Source organism: Lepidochelys kempii, chromosome 28 (assembly GCF_965140265.1).
Source record: "Lepidochelys kempii isolate rLepKem1 chromosome 28, rLepKem1.hap2, whole genome shotgun sequence".
Classification (NCBI taxonomy): domain Eukaryota; kingdom Metazoa; phylum Chordata; order Testudines; family Cheloniidae; genus Lepidochelys; species Lepidochelys kempii.
The window spans coordinates 4,104,351-4,128,239 of record NC_133283.1 but is presented as its reverse complement, the minus strand read 5'-3'; the positions used below and the strand labels follow the sequence as shown (position 1 = coordinate 4,128,239).

At 48.3% G+C, this 23,889-nt stretch overlaps 2 protein-coding genes across 5 annotated transcripts in view; both read right to left on the bottom strand.

Annotated features, from left to right (window-relative positions):
- Positions 1-23,889, bottom strand: part of LOC140904199 (uncharacterized) — a 302,914-nt gene that overhangs the window by 132,422 nt on the left and 146,603 nt on the right. The gene's annotated exons all lie outside the window — the stretch shown is intronic.
- Positions 1,391-23,321, bottom strand: LOC140904246 (uncharacterized). The gene is made up of 5 exons (XM_073326724.1): positions 23,143-23,321; positions 20,782-20,870; positions 15,887-16,013; positions 2,570-2,683; positions 1,391-2,200 (listed from the first exon to the last, which is right to left on the bottom strand). The coding sequence occupies exons 2-5, from the start codon at positions 20,860-20,862 to the stop codon at positions 1,413-1,415; spliced, it is 1,110 nt and encodes a 369-aa protein (XP_073182825.1). The 5' UTR covers positions 20,863-20,870; positions 23,143-23,321; the 3' UTR covers positions 1,391-1,412.

Genomic DNA, 23,889 nt, shown 5'->3' with positions numbered 1-23,889 from the left:
TCCTTTAGGAGTGTGATCAATGCCACTTAACTAGGGAGCAGCGTTCTAAAAATAGTTTACCTGGGCCACAGGTCACCATAGCGTCCATCACTGGGGTGAAAATCAACCACTCATACCTGCAATTTCTACCTGAGTTCTTGTCAAATCTTTGACCTTCCTTGGAGTAATTTTACACTTCTCTGCCATAGAATTCTTCACCAACCGCACAACATACCAGTTGCGATAGTGAGATATAATTCCCCCAAAATGCCCCTTTATTTCTTTAATCTGGTGGCATAGATTTAAATTAGGGACTAAATTCAGGTGCGGTTTACAATCCCTGTAAGACACCAAATGTCAGGTATCTATTAACAATAGGTGTCTTTCTGCACTCGATCACATTCAACACGGATTTCATTTTCTACACATTTGTATCTCCTCCCAGGGGTGAGCGGAACAGAAACGTCACTTCCATTTTTCCCATCCCCACCTAGCTAGGGATTGCATTTCCCAAATAATAGGCAACATGTATCTGATTAGGAAGGAGCTATCTTCAGGAGCTATCTCCTGCAGGGCCTGGGTCACAACTGCTTTGGGAGCCAGATGCATGGGTATTTTGCTTAGTTCCAAGTCATTTACCAGGGAATCCTCTTCCCAGCCCTTTTGAAAAAATATTGACCTAACCAATTGAACAACATGGGGGTTGGGATAGTGATGGGGAATAAGGGAATCCCTCTGACTTACCCTATCTTCTTCTGTTGTTACAGAGGGTGAAATGACATTTTTCCTATCCCTGCCCTGTTCCTGATCTTTGTTATAGTTCAATATATTTTAAGTAAGGAAAATGGTAGTAAAAATATCTGCTCTCCAGCCCAACCTGCAGCAACGTCAGAGCAACTGAGAATGAAACAATTTGTTCCTGAAGGGGGAACCTGATGACTAACAATTGCTTTGAAATGGGGGAACAGTATAACTGAGATGCTCAGGGTTTGTTTAGACGAGGAAAAGTGATGGAGTTTAGGTCAGGTCAAGGGGAAAGCTAATGCCAACCACTGCACCTGTATCTGCTCTACAACTATAATTGTCTTTTTACACCAAGATCACTAACTTGAGCAGCCAACGCCATGTACAGTCCTAGTGGATGTAAGGCACAGGTAGTTTTTGCCCCAGTGTAGCTTGTTGGGCTCAAACCTCTCTCCCCCACCTGGAGCTGATGAACATTCCTGGCTGGAGGGGGACACACTCCTACGACTCAAAAGGAAAGGGGTTGATAGAAAAGATCCCAGGACTGACCCCAAAGAAGGGTGAGCAGCAAAAGACAGAAGCAGGCAACTCCTCTGGGGGAGCTGAGAGACCACGGTGAAGATGGTGCAAAGATCACTATGTGGGAATTAGCAAATGTGATTTTAAAAAAAAAAAATCTTTGGTCAGCCCTAGTCAAGGCATTTATTACAGTTCTCTCTCATGTGGATTTTCTGATGTCTAGTAAGGATTGAGCTCTGATTGAAGCTTTTCCTGCACTCAGAGCATGTGTAGGGCCTCTCTCCTGTGTGGATTCTACGATGTGTGATCAGGTCAGAGCTCTGATTGAAGCTTTTCCCACACTCAGAGCATATGTAGGGCCTCTCTCTTGTGTGGATTTTCTGATGTGAGATGAGGGCTGAAGTATGAATAAAGCATTTACCACACTCAGAACATCCATAAGGTTTCTCACCTGTGTGGATTCTCCGATGTCTGAGAAGGCTTGAGTTCTGACTGAAACTTTTCCCACACTCAGGGCACGTGTAGGGTTTCTCTCCAGTGTGGGTTATCCAATGTCTGATAAGGGTAAAGCTCTGATTGAAGCTTTTCCCACACTCAAAACACATGTAGGATTTCTCTCCTGTGTGGATTCTCTGATGTTTGATAAGGGCAGAGCTCCCATCAAAGCTTTTCCCACACTCATGGCATGTGTAGCGTGTCTCTTCCAAGTTGATTCTCTCATGTGTAACAAGATCTGAGTGGCTACTGAAGTTTTCCTCTGGCCTCTGCTGACTCTCGCAGGCTTTTGCTTCTTCTGCGAGTGCACAACTCCCGGAAACATTCCCTTTGGATCTTCCTGATAACGTCCCATATGGTTCTAGTGGCTCAGCATCTTCCTGCTGGGGTTTTTCCTCCTCATTCTCACTCACCATCCCATCACCTGATGGGAGACAGAGAGAATCCAGACATAGGTCACTCCCTGCACCACAGAGAAAGGAAATCTCAGAGACAGGAATGGAAAAAGGGACGAACAAACTAAAATACGTGCAGGAGAGATCAAACCTATCAGGAGCTGATTTTCCCCAAACCCTTCCCCAGAGGAGAGAGGAAGGGATCAGTTCTGGGTCCACATCTCACCAGAACACTGAGGGGAAAGCGAGATCGGGGAGGGACCTGCTGCCGGATGTCAGTCAGGATAGGTGGGAAGCCATGAGTGACATCTGCCTAACGATTCCACATCTGCAGGGAACAATCCTGAACTTGGAGAGCTCACAAGGTCTTTGAAGGGCATCCCAAATGTTTCCTGTATTCATGGACAGTTTCTGAGTTGCCTTAACCAATTCCCTACCTGTGCAGGCAGCTCTCGGGAGCACTTCTTTCTCAGAGCCCTGGAGGTCTGGGACCCACGGTTCTTCCCCTCGTTCCAGCTGCGAGATCCCATCAGGTTTGGAAACTGGGAACTCTATTCCAGGCAAAGAAAACAAGGGAGGTCAGTGGAATTTGTGGGATACTTGTCACAAGGAATATTCCATGGTTTTAACCTCAGCTCATTTTTAAGCAGTAACATCCCAAGACCAGCTTCCTTGGCTCAAAGTGGCAGGAGAGTTATTATTATAAATCATATTCATTATCTTAGTGCCCAAGGACCAACAAACACTGGGTCCCCATTGTGCTAGGCAAAGTACATACACAGAATAGTAGATGGCTCATGCCTTGAAGAATTTACAATCTAAATAGACAAGACAGACACAGAATGGGGGAAGGGGTAGAACCCACCGTTAGAATGTAGATATACTGAGGCCTGCCTGTAAAGCCTATAGTTTAAGAACTTAGGTGTATATTTATCACTTAGCTAGTTACAGGGGTATAAAAACAAAGAATCAAAATCACAGTCCACCTATGTATGGGCCTTCTCTCACTCGGATAGTCCGAGGGCTTGTTGTTAGGGTAAGGCCTTTGGCTAAGCAGCAGGGGCAGCCATAAGCTGGGAAGTGTCTGGTCACATCCCAAACCAGTCACACTGAATAAGGCGGTATTGGGCTGTTAGGAAGCTGATCCTGCCCAGATAGTGCCCATCACCACCACATAAAGAAACAGATCTTAAGATGGTTAAAGAAAACTTAGTTTGATAGCACCCTGTCTGGCAAGAAATCGCTTATCAATGGTTGTGGTTGTGAAACCCTCATTTCTCTATTGTTTTATCTTTATGGCCACCACTTTTCTATTGTTAATCTGTCTGGTTCTCTAATTGTTTCTGTCTGCTGTATAATAAATTTTGCTAGGTGTAAGTTAATTAGGGTAGTGGAATATAATTGGATAGAGAATTATGTTAAAATATGTTAGGATTGGTTAGTTAAATTTCAATAAAATGATTGGTTAAGGTATGGCCGAGAATATTCCTGTATAAACGGAGTCAAACAGGAAGGGGAAGGGGAAGGGAAATTGCAATCATGTTTGTTAAGGGGGGTAACAGGAACAGGGAATGGGGAACAGGGACACAGGCAAGGCATCAGAGCTGGGAAGAGAACACTGGGGAATGGACTCTGTCAGCACATAGAGATAAGCCCGACTGGTGTGAAGGGCTTCAGAATATGCTTGCTTGGAAACTAACCCCAATAAACATTGCATTATCTGCACTTTGGACTTCTGGTCTTTTGCTGCCTGTGTGACAAGAACCAGGGAAGTGGGAGGCCCTCTTAAAAAACTGACCTGACCCAATAACTAAGAGTATGTCTACGCTACAAAATTAGGTCGATTTTATAGAAGTCAATTTTTAGATATCAATTTTATACAGTCGATTGTGTATGTCCCCACTAAGCGCATTATGTTGGAGGAGCATGTCCTCAATACCTTGGATAGCATTGACTTACAGAGCAGTGCACTGTGGGTAGCTGTCCCACACTTCTCGCAGTCTCCGCTGCCCATTGGAATTCTGGGTTAACCTCCCAATGCCTGATGGGGCAAAAACATTGTCGTGGGTGGCTTTGGGTACATGTCGTCAGTCGCCCTTCCTCCCTCCGTGAAAGCAATGGCAGACAATCATTTTGTGCCTATTTTCCTGGGTTACTCGTGCAGACACCACACCACAGCAAGCATGGAGCCTGCTCACCTCACCGCTGCTGTTTGAGCATTGTAAACACCTCACGCATGATCCTGGAGTTTGGGCAGAACCTGGCTGAAAGACTCCAGCACGAGGACGATTGTGAGGAGGACATGGACACAGATGTGAACCTGCTGCTCACAAACTGGGAAGAATTAGTAGGGGAAGCAAAAATGGACGGGAACCTGGGAGGCAGTGACCATGAGATGGTCGAGTTCAGGATCCTAACACAAGGAAGAAAGGAGATCAGAAGAATACAGACACTGGACTTCAGAAAAGCAGACTTTGACAACCTCAGGGAACTGATGGGCAGGATCCCCTGGGAGAATAACATGAGGGGGAAAGGAGTCCAGGAGAGCTGGCCGTATTTTAAAGAATCCTTATTCAGGTTGCAGGAACAAACCATCTTGATGTGTAGAAAGAATAGTAAATATGGCAGGCGACCAGCTTAGCTTAACAGTGAAATCCTTGCTGATCTTAAACACAAAAAAGAAGCTTACAAGAAGTGGAAGATTGGACAAATGACCAGGGAAGAGTATAAAAATATTGCTCGGGCATGCACGAGTGTTGTTAGCAACAAGAAGAAAGTCAAGGAAAGTGTGGGCCCCTTACTGAATGAGGGAGGCAACCTAGTGAAAGAGGATGTGGAAAAAGCTAATGTACTCAATGCTTTTTTTGCCTCTGTCTTCACGAACAAGGTCAGCTCCCAGACTACTGCACTGGGCAGCACAGCATGGGGAGGACGTGACCAGCCCTCTGTGGAGAAAGAAGTGGTTCGGGACTATTTAGAAAAGCTGCACGAGCACAAGTCCATGGGGCCGGACTCGTTGCATCCAAGAGTGCTAAAGGAATTGGCGGATGTGATTGCAGAGTCATTGGCCATTATCTTTGAAAACTCATGGCAATCAGGGGAAGTCCCGGACGACTGGAAAAAGGCTAATGTAGTGCCCATCTTTAAAAAAGAGAAGAAGGAGGATCCTGGGAACTACAGGCCAGTCAGCCTCACCTCAGTCCCTGGAAAAATCGTGGAGCAGGTCCTCAAGGAATCCATTCTGAAGCACTTAGACGAGAGAAAAGTGATCAGGAACAGTCAGCATGGATTCACCAAGGGCAAGTCATGCCTGACTAATCTAATTGCCTTCTATGACGAGATAACTGGCTCTGTGGATGAGGGGAAAGCGGTGGACGTGTTGTTCCTTGACTTTAGCAAAGCTTTTGACACAGTCTCCCACAGTATTCTTGCCAGCAAGTTAACGAAGTATGGGCTGGATGAATGGACTATAAGGAGGATAGAAAGCTGGCTTGATTGTCGGGCTCAACGGGTAGTGATCAATGGCTCCATGTCTAGTTGGCAGCCAGTATCAAGTGGAGTGCCCCAAGGGTGGTTCCTGAGGCCGGTTTTGTTCAGTATCTTCATTAATGATCTGGAGGATGGTGTGGATTGCACTCTCAGCAAGTTTGCAGATGACACTAAACTGGGAGGAGAGGTAGATACGCTGGAGGGTAGGGATAGAATACAGAGGGCCCTAGACAAATTAGAGGATTGGGCCAAAAGAAATCTGAGGAGGTTCAACAAGGACAAGTGCAGAGTCCTGCACTTAGGACGGAAGAATCCAATGCACCGCTACAGACTAGGGACCGAATGGTTCGGCAGCAGTTCTGCAGAAAAGGACCTAGGGGTTACAGTGGACCAGAAGCTGCATATGAGTCAACAGTGTGCCCTTGTTGGCAAGAAGGCCAATGGCATTTTCGGCTGTATAAGTAGGGGCATTGCCAGCAGATCGAGGGACGTGATTGTTCCCCTCTGTCATAAATATAAAGGGAAGGGTAAACCCCTTTAAAATCCCTCCTGGTCAGAGGAAAAATCCTCTTACCTGTAAAGGGTTAAGAAGCTAAAGGTAACCTCGCTGGCACCTGACCAAAATGACCAATGAGGACACAAGATACTTTCAAAATCTGGGAGGAGCGAGAAAAAAAAACAAAGGGTCTGTGTCTGACTGTATGATGCTTTGGCCGGGGACAGAACAGGAATGGAGTCTTAGAACTTAGTAAGTAATGTAGCTAGGTATGTGTTAGATTATGATTTCTTTAAATGGCTGAGAAAATAGCTCTGCTGAATAGAATGAATATTCCTGTCTGGGTGTCTTTTTTGTAACTTAAGGTTTTGCCTAGAGGGATTCTCTATGTTTTGAATCTAATTACCCTGTAAGGTATTCACCATCCTGATTTTACAGAGGTGATTCCTTTACTTCTATTAAAAGTCTTCTTGTAAGAAAACTGAAAGCTTTTTCATTGTTCTAAGATCCAAGGGTTTGGGTCTGTGGTCACCTCTGCAAATTGGTGAGGATTTTTACCAAACCTTCCCCAGAAAGTGGGATGGATGGGTTGGGAGGATTTTTGGGGGAAAGACGTGTCCAAACCACATTTCCCAGTAAACCCAGATAAAGTTTGGTGGTGGCAGTGGAAATCCAAGGGTAAAATAATTTTGTACCTTGGGGAAGTTTTAACCTAAGCTGGTAAAAGTAAGCTTAGGAGGTTTTCATGCAGGTCCCCACATCTGTACCCTAGAGTTCAGAGTGGGGAAGGAACCTTGACACCCTCTATTCGACATTGGTGAGGCCTCATCTGGAGTACTGTGTCCAGTTTTGGGCCCCACACTACAAGAAGGATGTGGAAAAATTGGGGAGAGTCCAGCAGAGGGCAACAAAAATGATTAGGGGGCTGGAACACATGAGTTATGAGGACAGGCTGAGGGAACTGGGATTGTTTAGTCTGCAGAAGAGAAGAATGAGAGGGGATTTGATAGCTGCTTTCAACTACCTCAAAGGGGGTTCCAAAGAGGATGGATCTAGACTGTTCTCAGTGGTAGCAGATGACAGAACAAGGAGTAATGGTCTCAAGTTGCAGTGGGGGAGGTTTAGGTTGTATATTAGGAAAAACTTTTTCCCTAGGAGGGTGGTGAAACACTGGAATGTGTTACCTATGGAGGTGGTGGAATCTCCTTCCTTGGAAGTTTTTAAGGTCAGGCTTGACAAAGTCCTGGCTGGGATGATTTAGTTGGGGATTGGTCCTGCTTTGAGCAGGGGGTTGGACTAGATGACCTCCTGAGGTCCCTTCCAACCCTGATATTCTATGATTCTATGTTCCTGAAAGCACGGGCTGTGGCAATTGGGACATCATGGCGGCAGTAGGGCTGGTTGATACAGTGGAATGCTGATTCTGGGCCAGGCAAACAAGCACAGACTGATGGGACCGCATAGTGTTGTGGGTTTGGGATAATTCACAGTGGCTGCAAAACTTTCGCATGCGTAAGGCCACTTTCCTTGAACTTTGTGAGTTGCTTTCCCCCACCCTGAAGTGCAGGAATACCAAGATGACAGCTTCTCTGACAGTTGAGAAGAGAGTGGCAATAGCCCTGTGAAAGCTTGCAACACCTGACTGCTACCAGTCAGTCGGGAATCAATTTGGAGTGGGCAAGTCTACTGTGGGGACTGCTGTGATCCAAGTAGCCAATGCAATCACTGATGTTCTGCTATCAAGGGTAGTGACTCTGGGAAATGTGCAGCTCATACTGGATGGCTTTGCTGCAATGGGGTTCCCTAACTGTGGTGGGGCGATAGATGGAACCCATATCCTTATCTTTGCACCAGACCACCTTGCCAACCAGTACGTAAACAGCAAGGGATACTTCTCAATGGGGCTGCAAGCACTGGTGGATCACAAAGGACGTTTCACTGAGATCAACGTGGGGTGGCCGGGAAAGGTGCATGATGCTCGCATCTTTAGGAACTCCAGGCTGTTTGAGCAGTTGCAAGAAGGGACTTAGTTCCCAGACCAGAAAATTACCATGGGGGGGTGTTGAAATGCCAATAGTTATCCTTGGGGACCCAGCCTACCCCTTGCTCCTATGGCTCATGAAGCCGTACACAGGCAGCCTGGACAGTAGAAAGGAGTAGTTCAGCTTTAGGCTGAGCAAGTGCAGAATGGTGATAGAATGTGCCTTTGGACTTTTAAAAGCCCACTGGCACTGTTTGCTGACTAGGTTAGACCTCAGCGCAACCAACATTCCCATCGTTATTGCTGCTTGCTGTGTGCTCAATAATATCTGTGAGAATAAGGGGGAGATGTTTACGGCAGGGTGGGAGGTTGAGGCAAATTGCCTGGTGGCTGATTTTGAGCAGCCAGACACCAGGGTGATTAGAAGAGCATAGCTAGGCGTGCTATGTGTCAGAGAGCTTTTGGAAACCAATTTCATGACTGGCCAGGGTACAGTGTGACAGTTGTGTGTGTTTCTTCTTGCTGCAAACCTGCCCCCTTTGTTGACTTTAATTCCCTGTAAGCCAACCACCCTCCCCCATTCGATCGCAGCTGGCAAAGGGTATAAAGTAACTATTGTTTTGAAACCATGCATTCTTTCTTTATTAATTTTTTAAAAAGTGAGATAATTGACAAGGTAGCCTGGGTGGGGTGCGATACGGGAGGAGGGAAGGACAAGGCCACATTGCTTATTGTGGCCACACTACAAATCAAAACTGTTTGAATGCCAGTCTTCTGTTGCTTGAGCCATCCTGTGGAGTAGAATGGCTGGGTACCCGGAGCCTCCCCGCCACGTTCTTGGGCGTCTGGATGAGGAGGATATGGAACTTGGGGAAGAGGGTAGGTGGTTATGCAATGGATGCAGCAGGGGTGTGTGCTCGTGTTGGTGTTCCTGCAGCTCCAACAGTCGCTTCATCATGGCCGTTTGCTCCCCCATTAGCCTCAGCATCGCCTCCTGCCTCTGCTCTTCGCACTCACTTAATGCTTTCCTGTCCTCTGCCATGGAATGCTTCCGTGCATTAGGCTGTGCCCTATCAGTGGGAGAGGACTGCATGAGCTCGGAAAACATGGCATTGCGAGTGCGTTTTTTTCACCTTCCAATCTGTGATAACCACAGGGATAGAGACAATGGGGGGACCATAGAAACATTTGCACCCGGGGGCAGATAAAAAGGAGAGTAAAATTTAAGATAAAAAGGGAGAGTAAAATTTAAGATGATACATTTCTGAGAACAAAAGGGAGACTCTTTCACAATGAATCAAGCAATTCACAGCAGACAGCACATGTGCTTTAGGTACAAGGTCACATTTTGCCTTTTATATTGAGTGCCTGCCGGCATGGTGACACATCACACACAGCTGGGCAGCAGAATTCAGATGCCAGGCAGCCATGGTAAGGCTCAGGGTACGCGGGGTTGGCTTCTCATGCAGAACATGTGGGAATGGTTTCACATTGCAGTGGCCTCCTTTCCCATAGCATGCAGTGCCGGCTGGGTTTCACATTTAAAAGGAGGGGCTGCAGTTTTCGGGTGGATATGCAGCACACACCTACCCCCACCCCACCATGTGGCTATTCTTTGGGATGGTCCCTTCACCCCTCCCCCCACCACGTGGCTATTCTCTGGGATGATCCCTTTTAGCCAAGCGCAAACAACCCAGCATGAATGGGGTCCTTTTACTGTTCCCTTAGACAAATTCCTCTATTTCAACCAGGTGACCATGAATGATATCATTCTCCTGAGGCTAACACAGAAAGATAAAGACTGAATGTTGCTTGAATGTGACCAAAACCCAGAACCATTCGCTGCCATGCTTTGTGCTGCAATGATTCCAGACCACTTACTACTGGCTTGGCATGGTAGCATCCTACCGTGGAGGATGAAATAAGGCAGCCCTCCCCAGAAACCTTCCACAAAGGCTTTCAGAGTACCTCCAGGAGAGCTTCATGGAGACGTCCCTGGAGGATTCCGCTCCATCCCCAAACATGTTAACAGACTTTTCCAGTAGCTGTACTGGCCGCGAATGTATCCCAAGTCTTCAGGGCAAATCAAACATTAAACACGACTGCCTTTAAACCCCTGTACTGTAGTTACAAATGTGCACTCACCAGAGCTGCCTTTTCCAGCTTCAGCGTCGGGGATCCTGCCTTGGGAGGGTATTGGCTCCAGGGTGATGAAAAGGTCCTGGCTGCTGGGGAGAACGGATTCACCACGTGCCTGCTGCTCATTCTCTTCCTCCCCCTCATCCACAAAATCCTCCTCCCTGTTGTGTGAGACTCCCCCCTTGCAGCTGTCCACGGACAGTGGTGGGGTAGTGGTAGGGTCCCCTCCTAGAATGCCATGCAGCTGATCATAGAAGCAGCATGTATGGGGCTCTGACCTGGAGCGACCATTTGCCTCCTTTGTTTTTTGGTAGGCTTGCCTGAGCTCCTTGACTTTCACAGGGCACTGCTGTGTGTCCCTGGTGTAGCCTCTCTCCACCAGGCCCTGTGCGATTTTGGCATGTATATCTGCATTTCTTCTTTTTGATCGGAGTTCTGCCTCCACAGATTCTTCTCCCCATACAGCAATCAGATCCAGTGTCTCCCTTTTGGTCCATGCTAGAGCTCGTTTGCGATTCTGGGGGGACTGCATGGTCACCTGTCCTGCTGAGCTCGCCATGCAGACCAAACAGGAAATGAAATTAAAAATTTCCTGGGGCTTTTCCTGTCTACCTGGCTAGTGCATCGGAGTTGAGAGTGCTGGCCAGAGCGGTCACATTGGAGCACACTGGGATAGCTCCCGGAGGCCAATACCGTCGCATTGCATCTTCACTGCCCCAAATTCCACCCAGCAAGGTCGATTTTAGCGCTACTCCACACGCCAGGGAGGAGTACAGAAGTTGATTTTAAGAGCCCTTTAGGTCAACAGAATGGGGTTGGTTGTGTAGATGCATTCATTTTAAAATCAACCCAACGCTGCTAAATTCAACCTAACCCTGTAGCGTAGACCAGGGCTAAGAGGTAAGCCTTTAAGGAAGGTTTTAATACACTTTGGAACTGATCAGGGAGTCCCATGAGGACTGATGAGGGGGCCATGGTAAATATGCATTTAGATCCTTTTCTTGTTTTATATCTTTTCCCCATAAGGCACACTGTCATGGATCCATAGGATCTGTGCAATGCCCTGGATTTTAAACAGCCCTTGGGAAGCCTCTGGCTTCAACGCACCTATTTCAACCCGTGAACTCTGCCAGCAGGCCCAGCTGAACTACACTCCTCTTCAGAGACCGTTCCTCATTCATGCTTCAATGCACCTCAGCAAGTTTTTGCTGTGACACTGGGCAGACTTTTAAAACATAGCAGGGTTTATTAGTCAACCGAAACACAGCATTGGAAAGTCCTTAGATTAGGACAGAGAAGCAAAGAAGACAATATAGTCCAGACTGGACAATGCCTTTGAGCCATGCTGCTGTTGAAAACAGTTTCCTTTCACTGTGCCTGTCCATTCGTCTTCGATCCAGTAGAGCTCCCTGCATCTGTGAGCCCATTTCTTCCTGCTCCCCAAAACACGAGTCCATGTATGCTTCACTCAGCCAAGCGGAGATCCTCCCGTGGACAGGTGACAATTATTCCCTTGTCTCTGTCGGGTATTCCACTGATGTAAGTTGGTTCCAGCCAGTCCTTAATGAGCCATTCAGATCACCCCATGACAGCTACATGACAAAACACCTCATGTCTCCTGCTCTGTCTAATCATAGCAATACTAATCACAGAGGGAAACTGAGGTGTGTATTCGCATCATAGAAGTACCACCAAAATTCCCACCTCTATTTTACACACACACACAGCCCTTGGAGAGAAACCAAAGCACAGGAACAGGATGTTTGTCCTCCACTGTGTTCACTGGACTAGCTGCAACCCTCCAACCCTGGTCAAAAAGGAGAGGCATGTGGGTCCCTAGCCATAGAGAGGGGCTGGCTAGAGTCCTGATACCGGAGAGGGCATTCCTTGAGCAGAGCATGGAGGCAGGTCAAAGGCTTAGCTACCCCAGAACTGTGACATCGCAAAAGCGCATTTCGGGGAATTAGGAAATCTAGTGACTCAGGTGTAATGGGAGGGAGATGTGTAATGTGGAAAACGCTGGGGAACTAAACACTAAAATTCAGCAAAAAGAAAAGGAGTACTTGTGGCACCTTAGAGACTAACCAATTTATTAGAGCGTAAGCTTTCGTGAGCTACAGCTCACTTCATTGGATGCATATTGTGGAAACTGCAGAAGGTCTATCCCCGGCAAAGACAGAATATAGACAGACACACAGACCCTTTGTTTCTCTCCCTCCTCCCAGCTTTTGAAAGTATCTTGTCTCCTCATTGGTCATTTTGGTCAGGTGCCAGCGAGGTTACCTTTAGCTTCTTAACCCTTTACAGGTGAGAGGAGCTTTCCCCTGGCCAGGAGGGATTTCAAAGGGGTTTACCCTTCCCTTTATATTTATGACACGCCCCCCAAATCTCAGCTAGGGTGAAACACTGGCTGGGATTTCTTCCTGGAGCTCTAGGAAAAACAGAGTTAATAAGACACATGCATCTCTAAATATACTACCAAGTACATAAAGACTAACAATATTTTCTACATCTCAAGGACGATTTTAACCAGTTGATTCTGGGAAACTTTCACAGGAGAGTGCATCCGCCACTTTGCTAGAAGCTCCTGAGATGTGTTGGATGTCAAAATCAAAATCTTGGAGAGCTAAACTCCACCGAAGTTTTTTGTTAGTTTCTTTGACTTCTGCAGTTTCCACAGTATGCATCCGATGAAGTGAGCTGTAGCTCACAAAAGCTCATGCTCAAAATAAATTGGTTAGTCTCTAAGGTGCCACAAGTACTCCTTTTCTTTTTGCGAATACAGACTAACATGGCTGTTACTCTGAAACTAAAATTCAGGAGCAACAGCCTCTAATTCTTCCAGAAAAGGAGAACGTAAGAAACAAGAACTAGGCCACACAACTTCAGGAGGGACAGGCTCAGAGACACAAGGAGCCTGGAAGGACGACAGCTTTAGGTTGCTGCAGATGGAGAGAGGGGGGACAAGGCTCTCCCCAAACTCTCACTCCTGTTGACCCTGACCTGTGACCTATGACCCAGTCTCAGGTCTTGTGGGTAATTTTATACTTGCTAGAGGTAAAATGTCATTATCAGAGTATTGCTTATCAGCTTGGAACATGCATGGAGGGGCAAGGAGGTGAACAGAAATAAATGGGTTATTAAGCTTGTTAATGGCAGTGGTGAGCTGGAGCCGGTTGTTAAATTTAGAAGCCCTTTGAGAACTGGTTGTCCCACGACTTCTAAAAGGGCTTTGACATTTAACAACCAGCCCAAAGTGGTGCCTTAGGCACCGACTCCATGGGTGCTCTGGGGCTGGAGCGCCCACAGGGAAAATTTGGTGGGTGCAGAGCACCCACCAGCAGGTCCCCGCCCCGTCCCACGCCCGGCCCCAGCTCACCTCCGCTTCCCCCCTACCCCCTGAGTTATGCTCCACCCCGCTCTGCTTCTCCATGCCCAAACAGCTCATTCGTGGGACGGAGAAAGAGAGCGGGGCGGTGTGTTCAGGGGCGGAGGCGGAGCAGAGGTGAGCTGGGGCCGGGCGGGGAGCTGCCGGTGGGTGCTCTGAGCCCACCAAATTTTCCCTGGGGGTGCTTCAGCCCTGCAGCACCCGGGGAGTCGGCACCTAAGGCGCCACTTTTGATGTGATCAGTGGGGGGAGCAGCTGCTCCCCCTGCTCCCCCCAGCTACGCTCCTCCGCCCCTAGGAGCCAAAGGGACCTGCCGGATGCTTCCCGGGAGCAGCCCCAGGTAAGCACCACCGGGACTCACCATCTCGCCCCCCGGCAGGTCCCTCTGGCTCTTAGGGGCGGGGTGGGCATCCACTACGGTGACCCACGAGACCTTCCTGCCCGGTTCCGGGAGAAGTCAGGGGACAGGGGTGGATGGGGCAGGAGTCCTGGGGCACGGGGAGGGAACCGGTGGTTAATATTTGGCAGCTCATCACTGGTTAAGGCCCTTATATTAGGTCCAGGCTTTATGGGAGTGGTTATGCTAAAGTCTGGGATTTACCTGAATAGGCCTAAGGAGAGAATCCCAGGTCAGATATTTTGCACCCTCATTTTGAGAGGCTAATGAGGAACCACAAACAGGTGCAATAAGCCACAGGATTCTGAAAGAAGGAAGTTGGGGGGGGGCAGCTTCAGCAATTAGGTTGCTATGCAGTATCTCAGCAGTTGGACTGCATTCATATATTGGAATTATTTATTAATAAGTGATGTAAATCATGAGTCTTGATGCTTAATTATGGACTTCCCAAAGGCCACATATGGGTTGTGGCAGATATTGACAGTCTTGTAATCAGAGTAAAGGAGCAGATATCGTATATATCTGTACTATTACCATAAGGAAGCAGATAAAATACCTCTCCTAGTCACCATTTTTTGTGTTTGTCAGGTCCTGGAGACAGTGTAAATTGAAGCAGGGCCTCCCTTCTGATGGTCTCCCTTGTCCTTTGATCTTTGTCTCCAATGATGTCCATAACTGGCAAGTATGCACAGTGCAAGACCCTCTTTACTACATTTATCTTAGTCTAATCGTTAGGTGCATTGATCCTTGCCTATGATTTCAGTTATAACTGTCTGTATTAAATCAAGTTCTGTGTCTTTCACCAAATTTCATCTTCTCAATTAACTTTGAGTAGCCAGGTACAGGGGCAAGCTGTACCCCAATATGTAACCTTAGAGGTGTAAAAATTGTCACTCTGTGACACCATCAACAGTGTCCGTTTGTGCTGGGTAGCGGCCCGGCTATGGGAGGGAGGAATGCAGCAAGGACTCAGGATCGGTGGCCGGGGTCGCTGTGCATAGAGATGGGGAGGGGGGTAATGAGTGGGAGAGGGAGGTCAAGAGTTAAAATAATATTTGGGGGGGGAAATGTATAATGAAGTGAAACTGAACAGAAATAAAACTGGAGCGTAGGCTCTAAAGCAACAAGACTTGGGTAGGGATTCGGGGTTAAAGGTCTGGGATCCCCCACAGATCTAGATCCCCAAACCTCTCTTCCCTCAAACTGACCCACCCAGCCCACTTCCTGGGTGCCTTCCTCCACACTCCCCTCCGTTTCTTCCCATTACTCTCAGCCATCACCACCTCCCGGCACCTTGGGAGCTTTTTGTGTTCCCTCCTCATCTCACTACCTCATCCCCCGCCCCGCTCCATACCGCTAATCCTGCACACACCTTCCCCATGTCCTGGCACCCCAGAATGATCTACTCCCCCTTCTCCTCCCTTCCCATGGCTCTGTTCTCCCTTGACCCTTGGACTCCTAAATGGCAACATTATACGCTCTGCTATCAAAAGATGAGCTCATTTAATTGTCACACAAGCCATGCATCAGTCATACATGTATTTACTCAATTCTACAGGTGGCATATTTTCCTCTTAAAAAGAGGTAAAGGCATGAAAGCTCTAGTTATTAATGTAGTTATGAATGTATCCAATAAGGATACACTAAATGCCATTTTACAATGACTGATGGCACCAAAAAAGCAAATGTCCAAAAAATTATTCTAGTGGGTGGGAGATAAGGCCAAAAAAAGAAAAAAAAGGGGGGGAGGGGGGCAAGGAAACTTGTCAAAACTTGTATGATGAATGAAGGTATAAAGTTATTACTACTCAGGTTCTTTAGAGACCCCACAGCTTCTAATAACCCAGGGGACAGGACTCCTTACCCAGCAAGACCAAAGTCTCATAGTTCTCCTGCATGACGTCTCTGCAGAGGGCTCTCTGAGCGGGGTCCAGCAGAGCCCACTCTTCCCTGGTGAAATACACAGCCACCTCCTCGAAGGTCACCGGCCCCTGAAAGAGCAAGAGTCCCACACTCAGTACCCGCTGCCCCACTCACAGCCCCACTAGTCGTGGGGGAGAGGAGCCAATCAAATGGGAGCTCTGGGTGGCTTTGTCAGGAATCCCACCCCCAACCCACTCAGAGCACCCAAAAAACGGCAAGTGTCAGGGGGAAAAGAGAGAGCCCCTCCTCTCTCCCAGCAGATCCATCACACACCTACTAGCCACCGACTGATACAGGAGATGGAGCCCCTAGCAGGGTCCAGGGAGAGCTCCCTGGTAGGAAGCCCAGCGCTGTTCTCATTGTGAGGAGCTGGACAGGCCCAGCCTTAGTGGGGCGCGGACTAGGCGACATTCCGGGGGGGCCCTTGCTGAGGGGGTTCCTCTGGCAGGGGTGTCCTGACTCATCTCCCTACCTCTCTTCCGTGCTCGGTCTCTCTGGAGCTGAGGCAGGGGACACGAGTCTGTCCTGCTGCCTCGGGGTCAGGCGCGGGAGCTGCTGGCCGCAGCCTTCAGACTAGTGAGCGCCAATGTGTGTGAAGTGACAGTGTGCTGTGTCTCTCACACTCCCCCAACACCCCCCCCCCCACAATAGACACTTCAATTACTGTTATTACTTCCTGTCAAAATACGCAATGCACATACGTTCTCTGTAATTTTATTCTTTCACATTCGTTAAGGATTACAGTGCGGTTATTTTAGCTTTGTTTCAGAGTAACAGCCGTGTTAGTCTGTATTCGCAAAAAGGAAAGGAGGACTTGTGGCACCTTAGAGACTAACCAATTTATTTTGAGCATGAGCTTTTGTGAGCTACAGCTCACTTCATCGGATGCATGCCGTGGAAACTGCAGCAGACTTTATATACACACAGAGAATATGAACCAATACCTCCTCCCACCCCACTGTCCTGCTGGTAATAGCTTATCTAAAGTGATCATCAAGTTGGGCCATGTCCAGCTCAAATCCAGGTTCTCTCACCCTCCGCCCCCCCCCACACAAACTCACTCTCCTGGTCTGCGCGTTTCATAATTTTATTTCTGTCTTATGCTTAAATTCAGTTCTTTGAGTAATGAGTTCTCAAATGCCGAACCGGTCCTGGCTGGAGTAATTATTACTGTAATTAACATATTGTGCGTTTTCGTTCATTATTGAAAATGGCACAATCAAAGCATAGACTGTAAATTTTGCTTGTGCTTACCTTAGCAGTGCTTGTTTAAAAAAAAATTAGCTAAACACAAAATAGACACTGTGCAGATGAAGATCACGTATCTTCAAATTGCATTTTTAGTTATATCTGTAAAGTAACTTACAATTTCCTATGAAAATAAACGTAGTTCCAAGTACGATACGAATATCAATGCTGAAGTCAAATGTTAGTGTGTCACATACATGATAGGTTTCAGAGGAGCAGCCGTGTCAGTCTGTATCCGCAAAAAGAACAGGAGGACTTGTGGCACCTTCGAGACTAACCAATTTATTCGAGCATAAGCTTTCGTGAGCGACAGCTCATTTCATCGGATGCATTCAGTGGAAAATAGTGGGGAGATTTATATACACAGAGAACATGAAACAAAACCCATTGTTTCCATACAGACTGTAACAAGAGTGATCAGATAAGGTGAGCTATTACCAGCAGGAGAGCGGGGGGGCGTGCGGGTGGAAAAACCTTTTGTAGTGATAATCAACTGCTGGAAATGGCCCACCTTGACAAGAACATCTGAGGAACAGTGTGTGTGTGTGTGGGTGGGTGGGGGGGTGAACATGGGGAAGTAGTTTTACTTTGTGTAATGACCCATCCACACCCAGTCTTTATTCAAGCCTAAATTAATTGTATCCAGTTTGCAAATTAATTCCAATTCAGCAGTCTCTCGTTGGAGTCTGCTTTTGAAGTTTTTTTTGCTGAAGAATTGCCACTTTTAGGTCTGTAATCGAGTGACCAAAGAGATTGAAGTGTTCTCTGACTGGTTTTTGAATGTTCTAATTCTTGACATCTGATTTGTGTCTATTTATTCTTTTACGTAGAGACTGTCCAGTTTCGCCAATGTACATGGCAGAGGGGCATTGCTGGCACATATCACATTGTTAGATGTGCAGGTGAACGAAAAGAAGCCCTTGAGGAATTCCACCATGATTTCAACAATTTCTATCCCAACATCAACCTCAGCCTGGACCAGTCCACACAAGAGATCCACTTCCTGGACACTACGGTGCTAATAAGCGATGGTCACATAAACACCACCCTATACCGGAAACCTACTGACCGCTATTCCTACCTACATGCCTCCAGCTTTCATCCAGACCACACCACACGATCCATCGTCTACAGCCAAGCTCTATGATACAACCGCATTTACTCCAATCCCTCAGACAAACACCTACAAGATCTCTATCAAGTGTTCTTACAACTACAATACCCACCTGCGGAAGTGAAGAAACAGATTGACAGAGCCAGAAGAGTACCCACAAGTTACCTACTCCAGGACAGGCCCAACAAAGAAAATAACAGAAATCCACTAGCCATCACATTCAGCCCCCAACTAAAACCTCTCCAGTGCATCATCAAGGATCTACAACCTATCCTGAAGGACGACCCATCACTCTCACAAATCTTGGGAGACAGGCCAGTCCTTGCTTACAGACAGCCCCCCAACCTGAAGCAAACACTCACCAGCAACCACACACCACACAACAGAACCACTAACCCAGGAACCTATCCTTGCAACAAAGCCCGTTGCCAACTGTGTCCACATATCTATTCAGGGGACACCATCACAGGGCCTAATCACATCAGCCACACTATCAGAGGCTCGTTCACCTGCACATCTACCAATGTGATATACGCCATCCTGTGCCAGCAATGCCCCTCTGCCATGTACATTGGTCAAACTGGACAGTCTCTACGTAAAAGAATAAATGGACACAAATCAGACGTCAAGAATTAGACCATTCAAAAGCCAGTCGGAGACACTTCAATCTCTCTGGTCACTCGATTACAGACCTAAAAGTGGCAATTCTTCAGCCAAAAAACTTCAAAAACAGACTCCAATGAAAAAAGAAAAGGAGGATTTGTAGCACCTTAGAGACTAACAAATTTATTTGAGCATAAGCTTTCGTGAGCATCCGATGAAGTGAGCTGTAGCTCACGAAAGCTCATGCTCAAATAAATTGGTTAGTCTCTAAGGTGCCACAAGTCCTCCTTTTCTTTTTGCAAATACAGACTGACACGGCTGCTACTCTGAAAGACTCCAACGAGAGACTGCTGAACTAGAATTAATTTGTAAACTGGATCTAATTAATTTAGGTTTGAATAGAGACTGGGAGTGGATGGGTCATTACACGAAGTAAAACTATTTCCCCATGTTTATTCCCCCCCACACACACAGTTCCTCAGATGTTCTTGTCAACTGCTGGAAATGGCCCACCTTGATTACCACGACAAAAGGTGTCCCTCCCCCCACTCTCCTGCTGGTAATAGCTCACCTTACCTGATCACTCTTGTTACAGTCTGTATGGAAACAAAACCCATTGTTTCACATTCTCTGTGTATATAAATCTCCCCACTGTATTTTCCACTGAATGCATCCGATGAAGTGAGCTGCAGCTCACAAAAGCTTGTGCTCTAATAAATCTGTTAGTCTCTAAGGTGCCACAAGACCTCCTTTTCTTTCTGTTAAGCTTGAAACTGTAGCCACCAGAGCTGAACACACGGTGGTGTGATGCCACATTACAAAATGCACTTTAAATAAAATAAAAGGCTACACAATACACCACATACCATCCCACCCTTACTTCTGCTGGCGGTGGCATTGCCTTCAGAGCTGGGCGCTCGGCCAGTATCAGCCGCTGTCAGGCCTCCCTGCCAGCGCTTTATTTGTGCCACGGCTGAGCTCTGGCACGTCTTTCTATACAAATTAAGCACTAGAGGGAGGCATCGGGGCCTGGACGAGACGGTGGGGAGCCTGGGAGGACCAGGGGTGATGGGGGACACTAAAATACAAGTTCACCCAGGGTGCCATTTTCCCTAAGGCCAGTCCTGGAGCTGGATATGGAGGGAGGGGCATATCCTCCAAGGCAGTGGTTCTCAACCAGGGGTCCCTGGACCTCTGAGGGACTGCAAGCAGGTTTGAAGCGGTCCTCCAAGTGGGGCCAGTGTTCGACTTGCTTGGGCCTAGGGCAGAAAGCCCAAACCTCACTGCATGGGACTGAAGCCTGAGGCCATGAGCCTCAGGGGCTGAAGCCAAAGCTTGAGTAATTAGCTTTGCAGGGGCCCGTGTCACATGGGCCCCAGGCAATTGCCCTGGTTGCCACCCCCTAATGCCCAGCCCTGGCTTTTATATGCAGAAAACCATGCATATGTGGGGCCATCAAGTTTTTATATTATGTTGTGGGGCCTCAGAAAGAGGCCCCACAACCCCTCCCTAAGCTTCACTGGTGGGTGCCCCCTCTATATCTCATAGCAGCCACTGGTTAATCAGCTCTGGCTCCAGCACTGGGAGTCTGCTCCATTTTTCTAGCCCCACCTAGGTGGGTTGTTTCCTGTTCCACAAATTAGGGCATTTCAATCTTCTAACCTCACGGATCTGTTCCTAGAATCTAAGCCACATATTAAACAAGTCCCAACAGATTTGCTATGCCCTGGCTCCTCCCTTTCTCCACCCTGGGAATTTCCTGCCCCGCTCCAACCTCCAAACCAGATGGTGCAAACCTTCCCATCTCCGGGGTATTTGCTGTCCATCTCCCTCCTGCAGGAGCCCACCAGCAACCCCCCAGTAATTCCTACCTGAACTGGCTCCTTTGCAGCCATTTCTCTCCCCCGTCCCATGAGAGGATGGGATGAGCTGGAGGGAAACATGGACGTCATTCTGCAGACTGGCAGGGCGAGAAGGGCAGTTGTGGAGGTTTAAGAACAGGCTTTGATTTCACATCACGATTCCTCCAGGCCCTTTCCCTGCAGACAGACACCCTAGAGTCTGCCATGCTGGGAAAATGCTTGATCTCTTTAATACAGTGTGGACCTGGTCCCTCCTGCTTGGGCTAAACCCACAGAGACATTTTTCAGCCTCCCCAGTAATAAAAACAACAAGGAATCTGGCGGCACCTTAAAGACTAACAAATTTATTTGAGCATAAGCTTTTGTGGGTAAAAACCCCACTTCTTCAGATTTATGGAGTGAAAATTACAAGATGCAGACAGAAATTTACTGGCAAATGAAGAGAAGGGAGTTATCTCACAAGTGGAGAACCAGTGTTGACAGGGCCAATTTGATCAGGGCGGATGTAGTCCACTCCCAACAATAGATGAGGAGGGGTCAATTCCCGGAGAGGCCAAGCTGCTTTTGTAATGAGCCAGCCACTCCCAGTCCCTATTCAAACCCAAATTCATGGTGTTAAATTTGCAAATGAAGTTCAGTTCTGCTGGTTCTCTTTGAAGACTGTTTCTGAAGGGCTTTTTTTGTGTGTATGTGGGTTCAAGTATAACCACTTTCAAATCTGTTATAGAATGTCCAGGAAGATTGAAGTGTTCTCCACTGGTTAGGTAACTCCCTTCTCTTCATGTGCCGGTATATTTATGTCTAGTTTCAGAGTAGCAGCCGTGTTAGTCTGTATTCACAAAAAGAAAAAGAGGACTTGTGGCACCTTAGAGACGAACCAATTTATTTGAGCACAAGCTTTCGTGAGCTACAGCTCACTTCATTGGATGCATTCAGTGGAAAATACAGGGGGAGATTTATATACACAGAGAACATGAAACAATGGGTGTTACCATACACACTGTAACCAGAGCGATCAGGTAAGTTGAGCTATTACCAGCAGGAGAGCGGGGGGAAGGGGGGGAACCTTTTGTAGTGATAATCAAGGTGGGCCATTTCCAGCAGTTGACAAGAACACTGAGGAACAGTGAGTGTGTGTGTGTGTGGGGGGGCATAAACATGGGGAAATAGTTTTACTTGTGTAATGACCCATCCACTCCCAGTCTTTATTCAAGCCTAAATTAATTGTATCCAGTTTGCAAATTAATTCTAATTCAGCAGTCTCTCCTTGGAGTCTGTTTTTGAAGTTTTTTTTGCTGAAGAATTGCCACTCTTAGGTCTGCAATCCAGTGACCAGAGAGACTGAAGTGTTCTCCAACTGGTTTTTGAATATTTATGTCTGCATCTGTAATTTTCACTCCATGCAATCTGAAGAAGTGGCGTTTATACCCACAAAAGCTTATGCTCAAATAAATCTGTTATTTAAGGGGCCATCGGACTCCTTGTTGTTTTTGTGGATACAGACTAACACGGCTACCCCCTGATACCTGACACCCAGTAATAAAGTCTTTCAACAAGATGCTAAAAAGGAGCAGAATCAAAGGGGCTGGGCAGGCTCCATAGAGGCCACTGGCTCCTCCCTTCCCCTACCATGCCCTCTTGGTGGCAGAGGACAGCAACCCCATCCCCACCCCAGAGGAAGCCGTGTCTCAGGGCTCCCCCAAAGAGCACCCACTAACCCCGATTTCTTTTGGGGAATGACTCAGGGCCACAACTTCCCACTCAAACAAGGACAAATACCTGCAGACAAAATGGGTGAGGAAATATCCCAGAGCTGAGGAGAATAATTAAATTACAATTTGAGAATTAGGGAGAAAAATAGGGAAAAATAAGAGAACAGAGAGTCAATTTTAGGAAAAGCGAGGGAAATGCCTTGGATTTCATAGCCATATGTGGTAAGGGGAGAGAAAAGGGGGAAAACTAGAGAGAATTGTTTCAGTATATGGCACAAACAGGAAAAGGATGCAAGGAGCTCACCCCCTCTCTCTCACACACACACACACTTCTCCCCCTGGACTGTCCTGGCTGCACAGAGACCGTTCAATCCCCCACCTGCCCCACCGTCCTTCCCACCACCTCCAGCCACACAAAGGGGAACCCCCGGGCCCCATTCTCTGCCCCCACCTGCATCTCAGCGGGGCCAGGGGCAGATCCTGGCTGCAGCTGAGACCGGCCGCTCCGCTATAGGGCTCAGGCGGCTCCAGCGCGGCTGGCCGGCACGTGGGCAAACCAGGGAGCCGATTCCCGGGGGCTGCAGCGTCTGGGGCTCCCCGGGGCAGAGAGTCACGTTCCCGCCCGGCCCCAGCGCTCCCCCCGGGGGCTCTCACTCACCTGGAGTCCCCTGGCTCCGGAGCGGATGGTGAGAGTCCGGGGCTCTAGGAGGCTGGTTCCCCACGTGGCAGGGAAGGAGCTTTAATGACGGGGCCCCCCCCAGCAGGGACCCCAGGGGGGAGCAGCCGCTGCCCAGCCCGGGCTCCCGGGAGGCAACAGCTGAGTCTGGTCCGGGCCCGAGCCCCGCCCCCAGGCGCTGCCCCGCCCCCGGGCTGTGACAGGCCCCGCCCCCAGGCGCTGCCCCGCCCCCGGGCTGTGACAGGCCCCGCCCCCAGGCGCTGCCCCGTCCCCAGCCTCTGGGCTTTGTTCCCACCGCTCCCCTTTCTTGCGTCTTGCAAAGAGCACCCCCGGGGCGGGCTGCAGCGCTGGCTGGGGCTGTCTGCAGTGGCTGAAGTTGCCTCCATGGCTTCTTCACCTGGGGGGCGGGAGCAGATGGGCCCGGGGTGTGCAAGCCAAGAGAGGGGGCAGGGGAAGAAGGACTGTTTGGAAAGGTGGGTTTATTGCGGGGGGGGTTGATCCACAGGGGATCAGAAGGAGTTGGGCAGCAGAGACTCAGGGAAATTGAGGGAACCCCGCAGGTGTTGGCCAGGGTTTGTACAGCACCTTGCACAAGAGGGGGTCCTAACCTCAGTCCCGGTCTGTGGTTCCTGATCACGGGCACCGGGAATGGATAGAGGGGAGACCTCAGCACCCGGAGGGTTCGTGCAGCCCTGGGCACAGGCCCCAGTGGACGGCGCCGCTGCTCTC

What these genes read in the sequence shown, in the direction of transcription:
- LOC140904246 (XM_073326724.1), bottom strand. Translation starts at nt 20,862, where the DNA reads ATGACGTCCATGTTTCCCTCCAGCTCATCCCATCCTCTCATGGGACGG. An exon ending in CTGCAAAGGAGCCAGTTCAG is followed by an intron (nt 16,014 to 20,781) that starts GTAGGAATTACT and finishes TTGCTCTTTCAG; the next exon opens with GGGCCGGTGACCTTCGAGGA. An exon ending in CCCGAGAGCTGCCTGCACAG is followed by an intron (nt 2,201 to 2,569) that starts GTAGGGAATTGG and finishes TCTGTGGTGCAG; the next exon opens with GGAGTGACCTATGTCTGGAT.